The sequence below is a fragment of the Phaseolus vulgaris genome, chromosome 4, assembly GCF_000499845.2.
Source record: "Phaseolus vulgaris cultivar G19833 chromosome 4, P. vulgaris v2.0, whole genome shotgun sequence".
In the NCBI taxonomy this organism is placed as follows: Eukaryota; Viridiplantae; Streptophyta; class Magnoliopsida; order Fabales; family Fabaceae; genus Phaseolus; species Phaseolus vulgaris.
In genome coordinates this window covers 43880379-43893070 of record NC_023756.2, presented here as the reverse complement: position 1 = coordinate 43893070, position 12692 = coordinate 43880379, and the positions used below count along the sequence as shown (strand labels likewise).

General features: G+C 32.7%; 1 protein-coding gene across 2 annotated transcripts; it reads left to right on the top strand.

The window, feature by feature from the left end:
• Positions 1-1812: 1812 nt before the first annotated feature.
• Positions 1813-12692, top strand: LOC137837833 (DNA-binding protein RHL1). Of its 2 annotated transcripts, none has more exons than XM_068646982.1 (12): positions 1813-2231; positions 3328-3438; positions 4017-4103; positions 4226-4437; positions 4642-4755; positions 5038-5242; positions 9296-9332; positions 9414-9463; positions 9593-9644; positions 11567-11601; positions 12167-12223; positions 12350-12692. In XM_068646982.1, exons 1-12 carry the CDS (start codon positions 1908-1910, stop codon positions 12386-12388), a joined length of 1323 nt encoding a protein of 440 aa, XP_068503083.1. In that variant the 5' UTR covers positions 1813-1907; the 3' UTR covers positions 12389-12692. The 2 variants fall into 2 exon arrangements, with proteins under 2 accessions (XP_068503083.1, XP_068503082.1); XM_068646981.1 differs by having other exon boundaries at positions 1814-2231; positions 9293-9332.

Below are 12692 nucleotides of genomic sequence, written 5' to 3'. Positions count from 1 at the left end.
GTATGTTGTAAATGGTTTATACAATGTTCAAATTGGCTTTCATATAACACAACAACCAAGTAAACTCCAACCAATATAATTGATTATGTCGTCACATAATCAATTATGGCCTTTTTTATTTTGTTGTTGTATGCTTTTTGTTTACAAGGCAACAACACCATTTTGATAACTGCTTTATTTGCATTCAATTTTCAAACAAAACTAAGTTTCTCCCTAGTTTGGTATAGGGTTAACCTAGGTCAAATCCCAAAGAACATAAGTGCATTGAGTTTATTGGATGATTTTTTACTTGACAAATTAAGGATAGAGAGGATGCACTGTGGAGGATGAAATGTAAAGACTAAATTGAAATTGAAGACATAAAACATTAACTGAAATGAAATGGATACTAAAATGTAAATTTTTGAAATTACATAATTATAACAAAACTAAACTTGGAATTTAAAGTGCAAAACTAAAATTGAAAGGTATGAAAACATAAAATGAATTATAAGAGCAGAACTTGAAAACAATAACCATAACTAAACAGTAAAAACTGAATTGAGAAAAACAATATAAGTAGAAATAACAGAAAAACCTACTTACAAAATTAGGAAAAAAGGTAAAAAAATTGGAATTGGAATTGGAAATTCTAAGGCAGTGAAAAGAGTAAAATGGAAAACCAACTCAAAAAGTAAAAAAAATACCCACTGCAAACCACATCTTTTACAATTTTGCACCCATATACTTTTCAATTTCTTGAAGAAAATCAACCTCTTAAAGTGAAGAAGGTCTCTGATGATGAATATGATCAATTTTGCTTCTACTTATCATAATTGGCTATGCTAATCCTATAATCGATTATGATCTTTCATTGTACCAATGCCTTGCTTCTTCCTTGACATGTTTGTTTAAAGTTTTTTCAAAACAATAAAAATTTTCTCAATGCATGCAAAAGTTGTTTCTCAACAAGCCGTCACAAAAACACTAGCGCAACCACCACCTTTCTTCAGAATAACACCACCACATTGCTCTTCACACACCACCACCTCAAGGAAAAACAAAGAACAAATCCAACCACAAGACCGACACAAGCGAGAACGAAAAAAAAAAAACATGAACCAAAGGTGCACCAAGGTCATATGCAGTAACACATTTTGAATGGAACGCTTAACAACCATAGTCAAACGATTCATCCACAATATTCAGGAATCTCTATACATGCATGATTTGAAAATCTCTGTAACATTTGAAAAGCTCAACTTAAAAGCGTGCAAACTAAAACATTGCATTAATTTATACAATCATGCATATGTTATGTCCAATTTTTTTTTAAATACTCTTAAAATGAGAAAGAACAATACTTAAAATTTAAGGTTGTTATACACCAAGTTTATTTTTGTAAAAAAATAGAATACAATATTAATAATACATAGATATTAATAATCACATTTTATACATAAAAATAAAAAGAAATATAAAATTATTTTTTATTATAATTACCCAAAAAAATTATTAGTCTTAATAGTGCTTATAGTATATTCCTCTTTAAATTTTATTCATGTTTCTTAATTTATCAGTTTAGTATTTGACTAAACATAATCACCCAAAGAAGATAAACAACTTTTTGACACTATTATTAACAAAAATAATTTCTGTAATTATACATTAACATGCTAAAAAAAAACTAAACATAAGTACAATTATTTAACGAAAATAGATAATTTTTTATCATACTAAAATTGAAAATAGACGTTACACGAAAAACATGATTCAAAGAAAAAAGTTTAATTTTTGAAAAGAACAAAATATCTATTAAAGAAAACAAAATAAAATGTAGGCAATTCCCCTGTTCCCGCGTGTAACAGAGCATAGCAGGTGCAGAGGCGGAAGAGAACACCGAAGAAGCAAACGAGCTTGACCCTTCAATGGCGCGGGGGAAGGCGAAGAAGAAGGAAGAAGAAGACACTGAAGTCGCAAACCCAGAAGCGTTAGAGCGCAAGAGGCTCAAATCCTTGGCCATTTCCAACAACATTCTCTCGGAGACCCCTGCTAGCAGCTCCGTCCACCTCAACCCTTCCTCCGTCGTGGTCAAGCACCACGGAAAAGACATCATCAAGAAGTCGCAGAGGAAGAGCAGCAGGTACCTCTTCTCCTTCCCCGGGCTAATTGCGCCCCTTGCTGGTGGCAAGATCGGTGACCTTAAGGACTTGGGAACCAAAAACCCTGTTCTCTATCTTGATTTTCCCCAGGTGGGTTTTGATCTGGGTTTTGAATTTTGAATACAAGTTGGGATTTTGTGTGCTGGCTTGGAACTGGGTTGTGGAATCTGGAATTGTTTTTTTTTTAATGTAATTTGGGTCTCGTTTAGTTTAATAGCATGTGCTTTATTTTAGGAAACAATAAAATGTTTAAACAAGGATCATTTTTACTATTTGCTATATGAACATTTGAAAACAGAAATAAAGTGAAAGCTGAGTTGTATTTTTGTGATAAAAAGTGAAGCTAGAAAATAAACGAAGTGAACTTGTTCTCAAACTAAACATTATTGGAAGTGTCAATCTGTTTGTTTCACCTATTGCTTTGGTTTTTTATCTTGGTTTTGAATGGCTTCTTTGGAGAAATGTTAAGGAAGGGGATTTATCATGAGCCCGAGAACATCAAGCTTATATGCTAGAACTAGAATGACTGTTTCAGTTATGAATGGATTTGGTGTATGCTAATGACAGCTCATAAGCAGAAGTTAAGGACAACCTGTAAAGAAAACCTTAGTAAAGTTTTAAGGGCTCTTCCAATCTTTATTCTTGCTATTAGTGAATGTATCAACTGGAACCATAATATGATAATTCCAGGACTAATAACAGACTAATGTTATCAATCAAAGAATACTCAATGAGTTAAGGAAAAGAAGTAATAAGTAGAGTAGGCAGAAATTCAAAGAAAAGTTAGAAAGAAGAGTGTAGACTTTATATACGAATTACCTCATCCCTTCCCTCCCTCTAACATCTCTCAATTCTTTTTCTTCACGACTCATCTCATGAATTCCCATCACTTGGGGGTGGCTGCCTTGATCTATAAGTTTTACCAGGTCCTAGTTTCGTGCCTTATTGGCTGTGATTTCATCTGACTAACTCAGCTGAGCTGAAGTGGCTAGTTGTTGTAGTTCACAAATCTGATTCAGCATAATTATAAATGATAACCTGTTGGGTGAAAATCTTGTCGACGAGAGTAGAAATCAAGAGAATAATATTTTTCTTTTCAAATATTCGAGCATTTTTAGGACTTTAGATTTGCTACTGTGCTTTGCATTGGTAACTGACAAGATGCATTTTCACTTTCACTTTTCAGGGTCAAATGAAGTTATTTGGGACCATTGTATATCCAAAGAACAGATACTTGACTCTACAGTTCCCTAAAGGTGGAAAAAGTGTAATGTGTGAGGACTATTTTGATAACATGGTTGGTTTTTTTATCCTTCCTGTTTTTTTTTTCCTTTTAGACATTGATTAATGTTTAATTAAAATGGGACTTATAAATGCTTAGTCAAAGAAGTTCATTGTGCATACTGGCCTATCATAGCCCTTTTCATTTGATAATTTTATATTGGGGTAATTGTGGTATTGTAAGCACACTTTGTTTCTTGTTACGTTCTCGATATCTGAAGGTAGGGGCTCCGATGAATTCATGTTATAGAAGATGGATGAAATGATGCATTGATTTCTAAGAATATAGGGAAAAGTAACCAACAGAACTAAACATGAGTTACTGCTGTCATGATTCCCATTTCATGCATAACAGTTTTAGTTCCTGTGTTTATGATATTAGAGTTAATGTTCATTTCTTCTTTGAAATATACTTGTGTCTATATCTATCACCACTGGTATTCTTCCCTCTGTGTCTTCTTTTGACTTCTTGTTGGTATAGGAATAAATATTTTATGCATTTCCTTTTTCTTCTTCATTTACCAATTTGTATCTTCTGGAATTGCACCTTTTGGGTACCTATGTTCCTTATCAGAAATATCGTGATTTTATTAGATTGTATTTTCGGATGCATGGTGGATTGGGAGGAAAGATGAAAACCCTGAAGAAGCCAAACTGGATTTTCCAAAGGAATTGTATGAGGTTAGGGCTTTTACTGTATAATAAATGTCTGATCATAATTATCAACTTTTCTTTTCCTTGTTTGGCCTGAAGAGAAAATGGATTTCATTTTTGTTATCTACTCTTCGAATGACCTATTTCAGGGACATCAAGCTGAATATGACTTTAAAGGGGGTGCAGGTGCAGCTTCTGTAGTTAATCAAGGGGTTCCTAGAACCAGGATTCAACGTGCCGAACCAGAGTCACCAAAGACACCCTTCGCAAATGAATTGTCAGACAGTGAAATCAATTTAGAGGATACGAAGGAATTGGGTCCATCTCGGCACTCAACGAGAATTGCAGGAAAATCATTTAAGTATTAGCCTCTTCTATATTAGTTTACATGTTCCAGCTACAAAGTTACAAGAAGAATTGTTGCGTTGTGTTAAGCAAAGCATTATTTCCCTAAAAATTTAATTCTAATTTTTCTGTTTTTATTTGACCATTCTAATGTCTGACTCAAGTAAAAATTGTAGCAAATTTTGAAAGTCCTATTCATTTGGTTTTTTTGTTGGACCAGATTTGCTGAGATTTTATCCGGTGATGATTCTGGCAAAAACAGCCCTGACCTTTCTGATCATGAAGAGAAAGTGGTAGAAGTTGACACAGCTGTAAATGATTATAATAGCTCAAATATCCTTTGTCAGTTCGGTATCCCCTTAAAATTGTGGGTGAAAAACCGTCGATGTGTTTTTTCTAACAATTATCTTATATAAACCTCGTCCCTGTATTTTGCACCTCATTTCTAAGGTTATACCAAACCAACCCATATACTTTATTAGTTGATTGGATGGTTGTGTTCAACTTTCATTTTCCTTTTGATCACTTGTCAACCTGGAATTGATAACTTGATTGATCTTATAAATTTTATATCATCATTGAATTTGTATTTTATATTCCTTAATACCCAGATACAGAAAAAAACTGTAGTTTTTGACCTAGATAATGAGGATGATGCACCGGTACATCAACTCAACCAGGAAAATAAAGAGTCTGCAGGTCGATCAAAATATAAAGAAGTGCCTGCTTCAGTCAGTGCATCTACTGAAGTTAAGTCCAGTAATCGTGGTTCACTTGTTCAGGCTACTATATCCACATTATTCAAAAAAGTGGAAGAAAATGTAAGCTTTTTAAACTGTTTGAATCAGACCCAGCTACTAGATTTAAAGAAAAATGTTAAATTGTTTGTTCATCCCTTATTTTATAAAAATATAATATTTGCATGCATGTATTAGTCCCCTAATTAATAAATTCCGCAGTAGAAGGACTGAATGGGTGGAATTAGAGAGACCCAACACTGTTGTAACTTGCAGTTAGCTGAATAAAAAATATGAAAGGGGAGGCAGACTAGTTATGAAAGAGATGAGAACATAATTTGAGAGGATCGTGAGGGATCAAATTTGACAATTGGAGTTTGTTTCGGGGATAGAGGTCTCTCAAATTTCCCTGAGTTGTATGTTATACTTTATGAAGCTCGAACATGCCTATTTAATGGTGTGTTCCCGTGTTTGACACGTGTACAACATGTATAAGTGAAGTGTTCAATTTAAAAAATATTTGTTTTGACTCTCAGTTCTAACACTGCTTTGATACAACCTTAATAAGGGTAGACACGGTGATGTTCTGAAAACTCATAAACTTATTGTGCAAGTTTTTATTATAATGATAGAAATAAGGAGTGGATCATATACAGTCAAGAATATTTAGATTATGTATGTATTATTAGGAACATTTTTATTTATTCTCCTGTCATATCTTCATATAATGTGAAATTTTTTGAAATTGTTAATTTGTCTTAAGATGAATCTCGGCTAAAGTGTCTTTTTCAACGATGATGATAAAAAAAGGGATGAAATGTCTTAAATCAGTTAGATCCTGTTTTTACTTTTTGGATTTTAGATAGATGGATTATATTCATTTTTGTAATAGGTGACAGTATGTTTAGATTGCATATTTTACTAATCTTGTTTATAGATGATTTTTAATTTATAAATTTTGATTATATATATATATATATATCTTCATCTGTGTCATGTTTGGTGTATGTTCAGTATCCATGCTACATAGGTTATATTTTCCTCTAAAGGAATTCTCTCCAAGGGTGTCAGAGCAAAGATTCACACTTTCTTGAATTCTTTCTCTTTCTTCATCCGTACCTAGCTGTACCAGTACCTTACAACATTTCAATATTAAGTTACTTTTTTGCACTCTTTTTCTTTCTTCACCTATACCTAGCTTTACCAGTACCTTACAACATGTCAATATTAGGTTCCTCTTATTTCATAATATATACATAATAAATTTATGATAAAATAGCATATAAGATGTGTGATGATACTTCGAAGTTGTATGTTTACTCTATCTCTAAGCAACTATGTGATAGGTTATCTTGATCTCTTGCTAGTCATCGGGTCCAACATTCATCAAAAAGCCTTCTCCTTTTGATATTGTTTTACTGTCTGTTATTTTTAGAAGATTCAAGGATGTACCTACTATATTGGGACATTGTAATTATTCTGGGTATAGATATCCGTGGGACTGAGATTAATATAAATGCATGCAATATGAACTGATGATAATATTTGAGTCTTGTCTTGTTTATGTAGCTAAGTTTTCATTTATATTAACCAGGGAGAAAAAAATGGCTGATATGTATCTTCATTGCTTGATTTTGTTGATGTTTGCTGTTTGCAATTTCAATGAGTAGAGCTGTAAACTATTCATGTATATTTATGTTTTCATCAATGTTTTAAATCCCGTATAGCATCACGTAGGAGCCAACTCCAAAAGCACTAGCGAGATCGTGTGCAGTCAGATAGCCACTTGAAATTTTGCACATAGTTAATATACTGCATATTATTATACACATATATTCTAAACAATGGGAACTTATTCAAAAGTAGTGATATTTATAATTAACAATAAAAAGTCATAGGTGTTTTAAACAAAACATACAAGTAAAAATACTAACAAAAGTCAAATACATGGTTTCCTAGATAGGAATCATCAACCATCATCATCATCTTCTAAATCCAAGTCTTCTTTATCATTTTCACTATCATTGCATTTATAGATTTCATTTTTGGAAAATAAACTCTCAGAAATAGACTGCTCTGCTCCACATCACTATAGTGGTGCTATAGACTGCATTTAAAACCCTGGTTTTGATGTATTGCCAGTAATTGATAAATCTTTAGTGCAGAGTAAATTTCCCACCAAACACTGAAATTTGTCAAGTTCATCTTTATAACTATGAACCTCATATGCTTCATATGACGGAGAGGAATACAAGAAATTGATAAAAAAATCAAAATAAGATATGGGCTATACACATTAACATGAATATTAAATGTAAAAAAAAGCACTTTACATGAATGCACAATATTTGTAAAGAGATATTGGCCATTTCTCATTTATTGGTGACTATTGATTAGTGATAGTCTCAAACTCAATTAACAAAAAAACTAATATTAATCATTTTGGTGTAATTGGCCTATGTTGGGTCGAGTTTAACTTTATCATTTAGCAACCTAAGATTGGGTTGGGTCATTGGGTTAAGTAATTTAAAAAAAAATCATTTATTTAAAAATGTGTCAAAGTAAATATTTTCAATGTTAATTATAACTTATAAGGTCACGACACTACTACTAATACATGCAGAAATAATACTCATAATAAAATATAAAATTATTAGATGAATAATATTTTTTATTATATATTTATTATGTAGTCAGGTTCGGTCGAGCTCACTGAGTTTGAAATTCGTGAACCTGTTACCTTCCCAATTCTAACTGGCTGTACTAAATAAAACCCAACATATGTCACAAAAGTGTAATTGGGTTGTGCGGCTTCTTTAGTTGGATGCAACCTACTTACACCTATATTAATCACAACAAAAGAACTAATAGTTAGATGTGTTTACTTTGGTGTATAAGAATATCTCCTTCCTTTTAATATGTTGAAGAATTATTTATATATTTTTCCAACCCATGATAGAATGCCACCAAATATTAGTCCTTTTCAAATGAAGTCCTGGATCTATATAATTGTTTAATATTTAATATAGCTTTAAGGGTATAGAGGAAAAGATAGATCTATACATAATTTTGTTCATATTTAAAGTATTAGATTTGTATTCCAAATGTATCGGTGAGTAAATTTCTAAATACATAATAGAAAATTGGAGGATAATCGTTAGATAGGAATGTCAAACATGTGTAAATTTCTAAAATTGTGATAGGGAATTGGAGGACACTTGTTCGGTACGATACGAAACTAGGAAGGTCAAACATGTATCAGTACAAACTGGTACCTTTCCATTTTTAGAATATTTGGACTCATAGCTCATGTTGCAATGCATATAATGATATAAGTATCAGTGCGCAGTGCTTCTAAGTGGGAGCTGGTGGGGGTTGTTTTCCTGCTTATTTGTTTTAAGTCAAGTCTGGAAAGAATGTTTGGACCAGTTTGATTGTGAGGCCAACATCTGGTCAGTTATGGTTAACTAAGTTCAAGATTGGGCCCACTTTGAACTGATCAAAACCTGTCAATAATAACTGGTTGAACTAACAGATTTACAACCTGTTTGTATTTAGATTTTCTTGGATAAAAAAGGTGTTTGCTCTGCATTCAAGATGTGCTAGATGGAAGTATTTAAAGAAATGAGCTTTGAGTGGCTAAACCATCCAGTATACACCCACACACACACACACACACACACACACACACGTGTATATATATATTGTTGCATGAGGATTGTTTCTATGGTGCTTCATCCAGTTCCAGCCAATTTAAATGGTTGAACCAGAACCAGAAGTATTGTCAGTTCACTTTCTGGCATAAAATGCTGCTTTTAAGAATCTATTGAAAAATTTGAAACTTGAATTAAGAGCTTGGGTTGAGCCACAGGCATAGGTTGCTTTGAGAGTCTTCACATTCTGTCCCAAATTTTTAAAGCCACCACTTATGAAATGGTTGTGATTATGCAAAATAATATCTTTCATGCACTGAGCTATTATTATTTGTTTGATCTCTTTGATTAAACCTTTCTAAGAACAGAAAAATGGTTCAAGGTTGTTTAAATCTACGAAGTCTTCTGAATCATATACATATTGCCTGCTATGGCTCAACATTGGTCAAATTGATTATCTTACAAAAATCTTATTTTTCAGAAGACTACTAGAAATTCAAGGAAATCTCCATCATCAAAAGGTTTTACTTTCCTAGTTTCATTTACATTATCACAGGCAATATTATGAATATTGAGTAACAAAAATTATTAATGTTTTTCAGCTTCTGGCCAGAAGTTGCAGCCTGCTGGTTCAAAAAGAAAAATTGATCTGGTTGAATTTTCTTTTTCTAAATTTCCTGAATATCTTTCCATTCAAGTGGGAATAAGAGTCTTCCTTAATTGGTTATAAGCTTTTCATATTGGAATGGGGTGCATGCTGAGTTATTGGCTATTGTTGTAGGATGAAGGACCCAAGAAAAGGGGAAGAAAGACCAAGGACAAAAATCCTGGTGGTGAGTATTATTCCTTTTTCCTACATATCTTCTAATGATGAAAACCTTTTCAAATGTCGATAACTCTTTAAATTTGTTTGCTGTTAGAGATATGATTTGATTACATTAAATAAGAAGATATGAAATAATTTGATAGGGAAAACATTTCTCATTATTAGATATTGATTTTGTTCCTTATTATTGTATCTCTTCTTCATTATAAATTACAATACTCTTGTGTACTCAACACTCAAAATTTATTGTTATTCTTAGTTTCTTTCTTATCAACATGGTATTAGATAGAGCTGTACAATTTTCTGTGACCTAGTTTTGTTACTAATCCTTTTGAACATGGTATCAGGAGCTTAACGAGAAAGGAATCAAATCTGTTTTCCTTGTGAATCCAATATTCATAGGTGCAAAGTTCTTAGAAACCGTGTGCATTTTTCTGCTGCCAATGTTCATGACGAATATGACATTCACTGTTGACAACTTTCCTCTGGCAAGCCTTTTCCAGGCGGCATAAATGTTCACCACTGACATTTTTCCAGCGAGTTTTTTTTAGTGTGCTTTTCCTGGCTGGCAATCGACACCCACTAGCATCACTTTGCTGTGTGATGGCTGTTTTTTCTCTTTAACAGTCACTGCCCACTGAGCATTGTTTGCTCCCTAGCAGTCACAGTCACTGTTTCTGGAGCATTTTTTGTTTTCTGGTAGCTACTTGAGCAAACACTTGCTTTTTGACTGCCTGTCGTGTCGTGTCCTTTGAGCATTTTTATTTTTTGGAAGCTACCTTGTCCTATAATCCTTTGCTTTCTTGCCACTGTCATGTCTTTTGAGCACTTTTGTTTTTTGGCTACTGTTGTGCCTTTTGACCATTTTTAGCAAGCCTGTTACATATGGTTCATATGCATCAATTTGAGGAAGAGTGTTAGAAATATGGTTTGATTATGTTAGAGATATGATTTGATTACATTAAATAGGGAAATATGATATGATTTGATAGGAAAATAGTAATCAAATCATATCTCCCTACTTAATGTAATCAATCATATCTCTAACATAATCAAATCATATCAATGGCACTCCTCCTCAAGTTGTAACATATGTATCATGAGACAAACTTGTTACAAATGTCATTAACACAAGGCCCTTGAAAGACTTAGCAAACATGTCAACAAGTAGTTGGTTGCTAGAGTTGCCAAAGTAAATAATGACAGCTAGAAAATATTTTCCGGAATTGACTTTCTCTATTTCAAAGAAATCTTCAATCTGCTTCGTACAACCAAATCATATCTTTAACCTTAGCAATGAAGAGGCTAAAAGAATTTGCAATCCTTTTAATTTGCATTTGTTTAGTTGGAAAGAAATGTTACCCCTTTCACTAGTCGATTGTCTCCTTTGGATTCCTTTGGTAAAGAGTTGTCCAAAAGGTCTTCTTTTAAGAGGTTGTCTTTCACAGATGTTCAATGTGATTGGTGTTGTGTTGTAATACGTGTTTCACTTGCTTAGTCTGTTGCAATCTTCTTTCTCTGTAAATTCTTTGTTCAACAAAAATAGTAAAATTGTCAGCAATATAATGATCCAGTAACGATAAGTTCTAGGTTAATATTTTAAATAGCCAGTGACTTAAGACTTTGTATTGTAGTTAGTCTTTCATTTAGATGTGGGAGTGGGCCTGGTTGATGCTGTCAAACTGATATATTATTAGGCTTGTTTTCTGATGGGATTCTGCCAGCATATAATCAAATCAATGGAGGAAACTGAAAGATTATGGAATGATTTTCTAATTGTTGTAGTATCTGTCTTAATATTTTAAATAATTTATATCCAGCTGCTTTCTTTTCATATAACTACCACTCTGCATTGAAAGCTTGTGTCATAAAAGAAGCTGTTGCATAAATAAAACTTTGGCAAACTTACCATGCATGTGAATTTTCCAGGTACAAAAATCAAGGCGAAAAGCAAGGAATCCGATGTAAGTTTTTTTTTTTTTTTTCTCATTCTTGAAACTCCATACCTTTTAGTGATTGAATCTTCTTTAAGAGGATTCTTATGTTTCATGCTTAATCATAAATAATGCTACCTAACCCAGTTACTGATGGGGAAGTAACTTTCCAACCCTTTTATCTATTTGCTTCTTTCATTTTTTCAAGGGATCAGCTTTGCTTTCAACAATTTTTAGCACTAATTGTCTTCTCACTCTTGATTTCGATGCTAATAAACTCATCTACTTAAATTTATGCTTCTAGGAGCACTCCTGGTCTGATTTGTACATATATTGAAGTCAATATCATTTTAATGTTTTATGTATTTCACTTATCATTGATTTCACTAGAGATATTCCAATTTTACTGGCATTGGTTTTTGCTATAAGCATATAATGTATCCATATAGTTACATAATTACATTGATATTTTCATCTGGTATCTCTAAAATTTGAAAGCATCAATCTCCTTGAAATATCTTAACAAATAGGAAACTTGGTATCAGTTTTACAGTTCTCTATGACCCACTAGTTTCATATTCACATGATAATGTAGGATGAAGATGATGACAACGAAGATGATGCAATTGAAGAATTTTCAAATGCTTCAGAGGTATTTCCCTAACCTTACACATGCCTCTACTCACATGGATCATGTACCTACACAATCTTATGGTTTTATTAAAGGCATGGGGCTAATCTACATACCTATTGTGCTTATAATATTTGTTTTGTTTAGGATAATGGAAGTGATGAAGACTGGACTGCTTCACCATAATCTAAGTTGTGGTTGCTAGGCACAAGAAATAGTACCCTTTATTTCTGTCATAAGAAGGTGACAACTTGGATTTGCTTACCATGTGGTTGTGATGGAATTATGAGAATAGGCATAATACCACAATACCATGTGATTATGAGGAAGAGAGAATAAAATTTGTTCATACTGGTCCAATCTTTATCTCAGTTGGGAGTCATTTGATATATTCCAATCAATTTTAAAGTGATGTAATTTATCTTTGAAATTTGTAGAATTTGACTGATTATTTTTTGTCTAAAGTATAAATTACTTAAAGTTGTTTCAA

Coding starts and splice junctions, on each gene's coding strand:
- LOC137837833 (XM_068646981.1), top strand. CDS start 1,908: ATGGCGCGGGGGAAGGCGAAGAAGAAGGAAGAAGAAGACACTGAAGTC. Junction 4,104..4,225: donor TTCCAAAGGAATTGTATGAG/GTTAGGGCTTTT, acceptor GACCTATTTCAG/GGACATCAAGCTGAATATGA. Junction 12,224..12,349: donor AATTTTCAAATGCTTCAGAG/GTATTTCCCTAA, acceptor TGTTTTGTTTAG/GATAATGGAAGTGATGAAGA.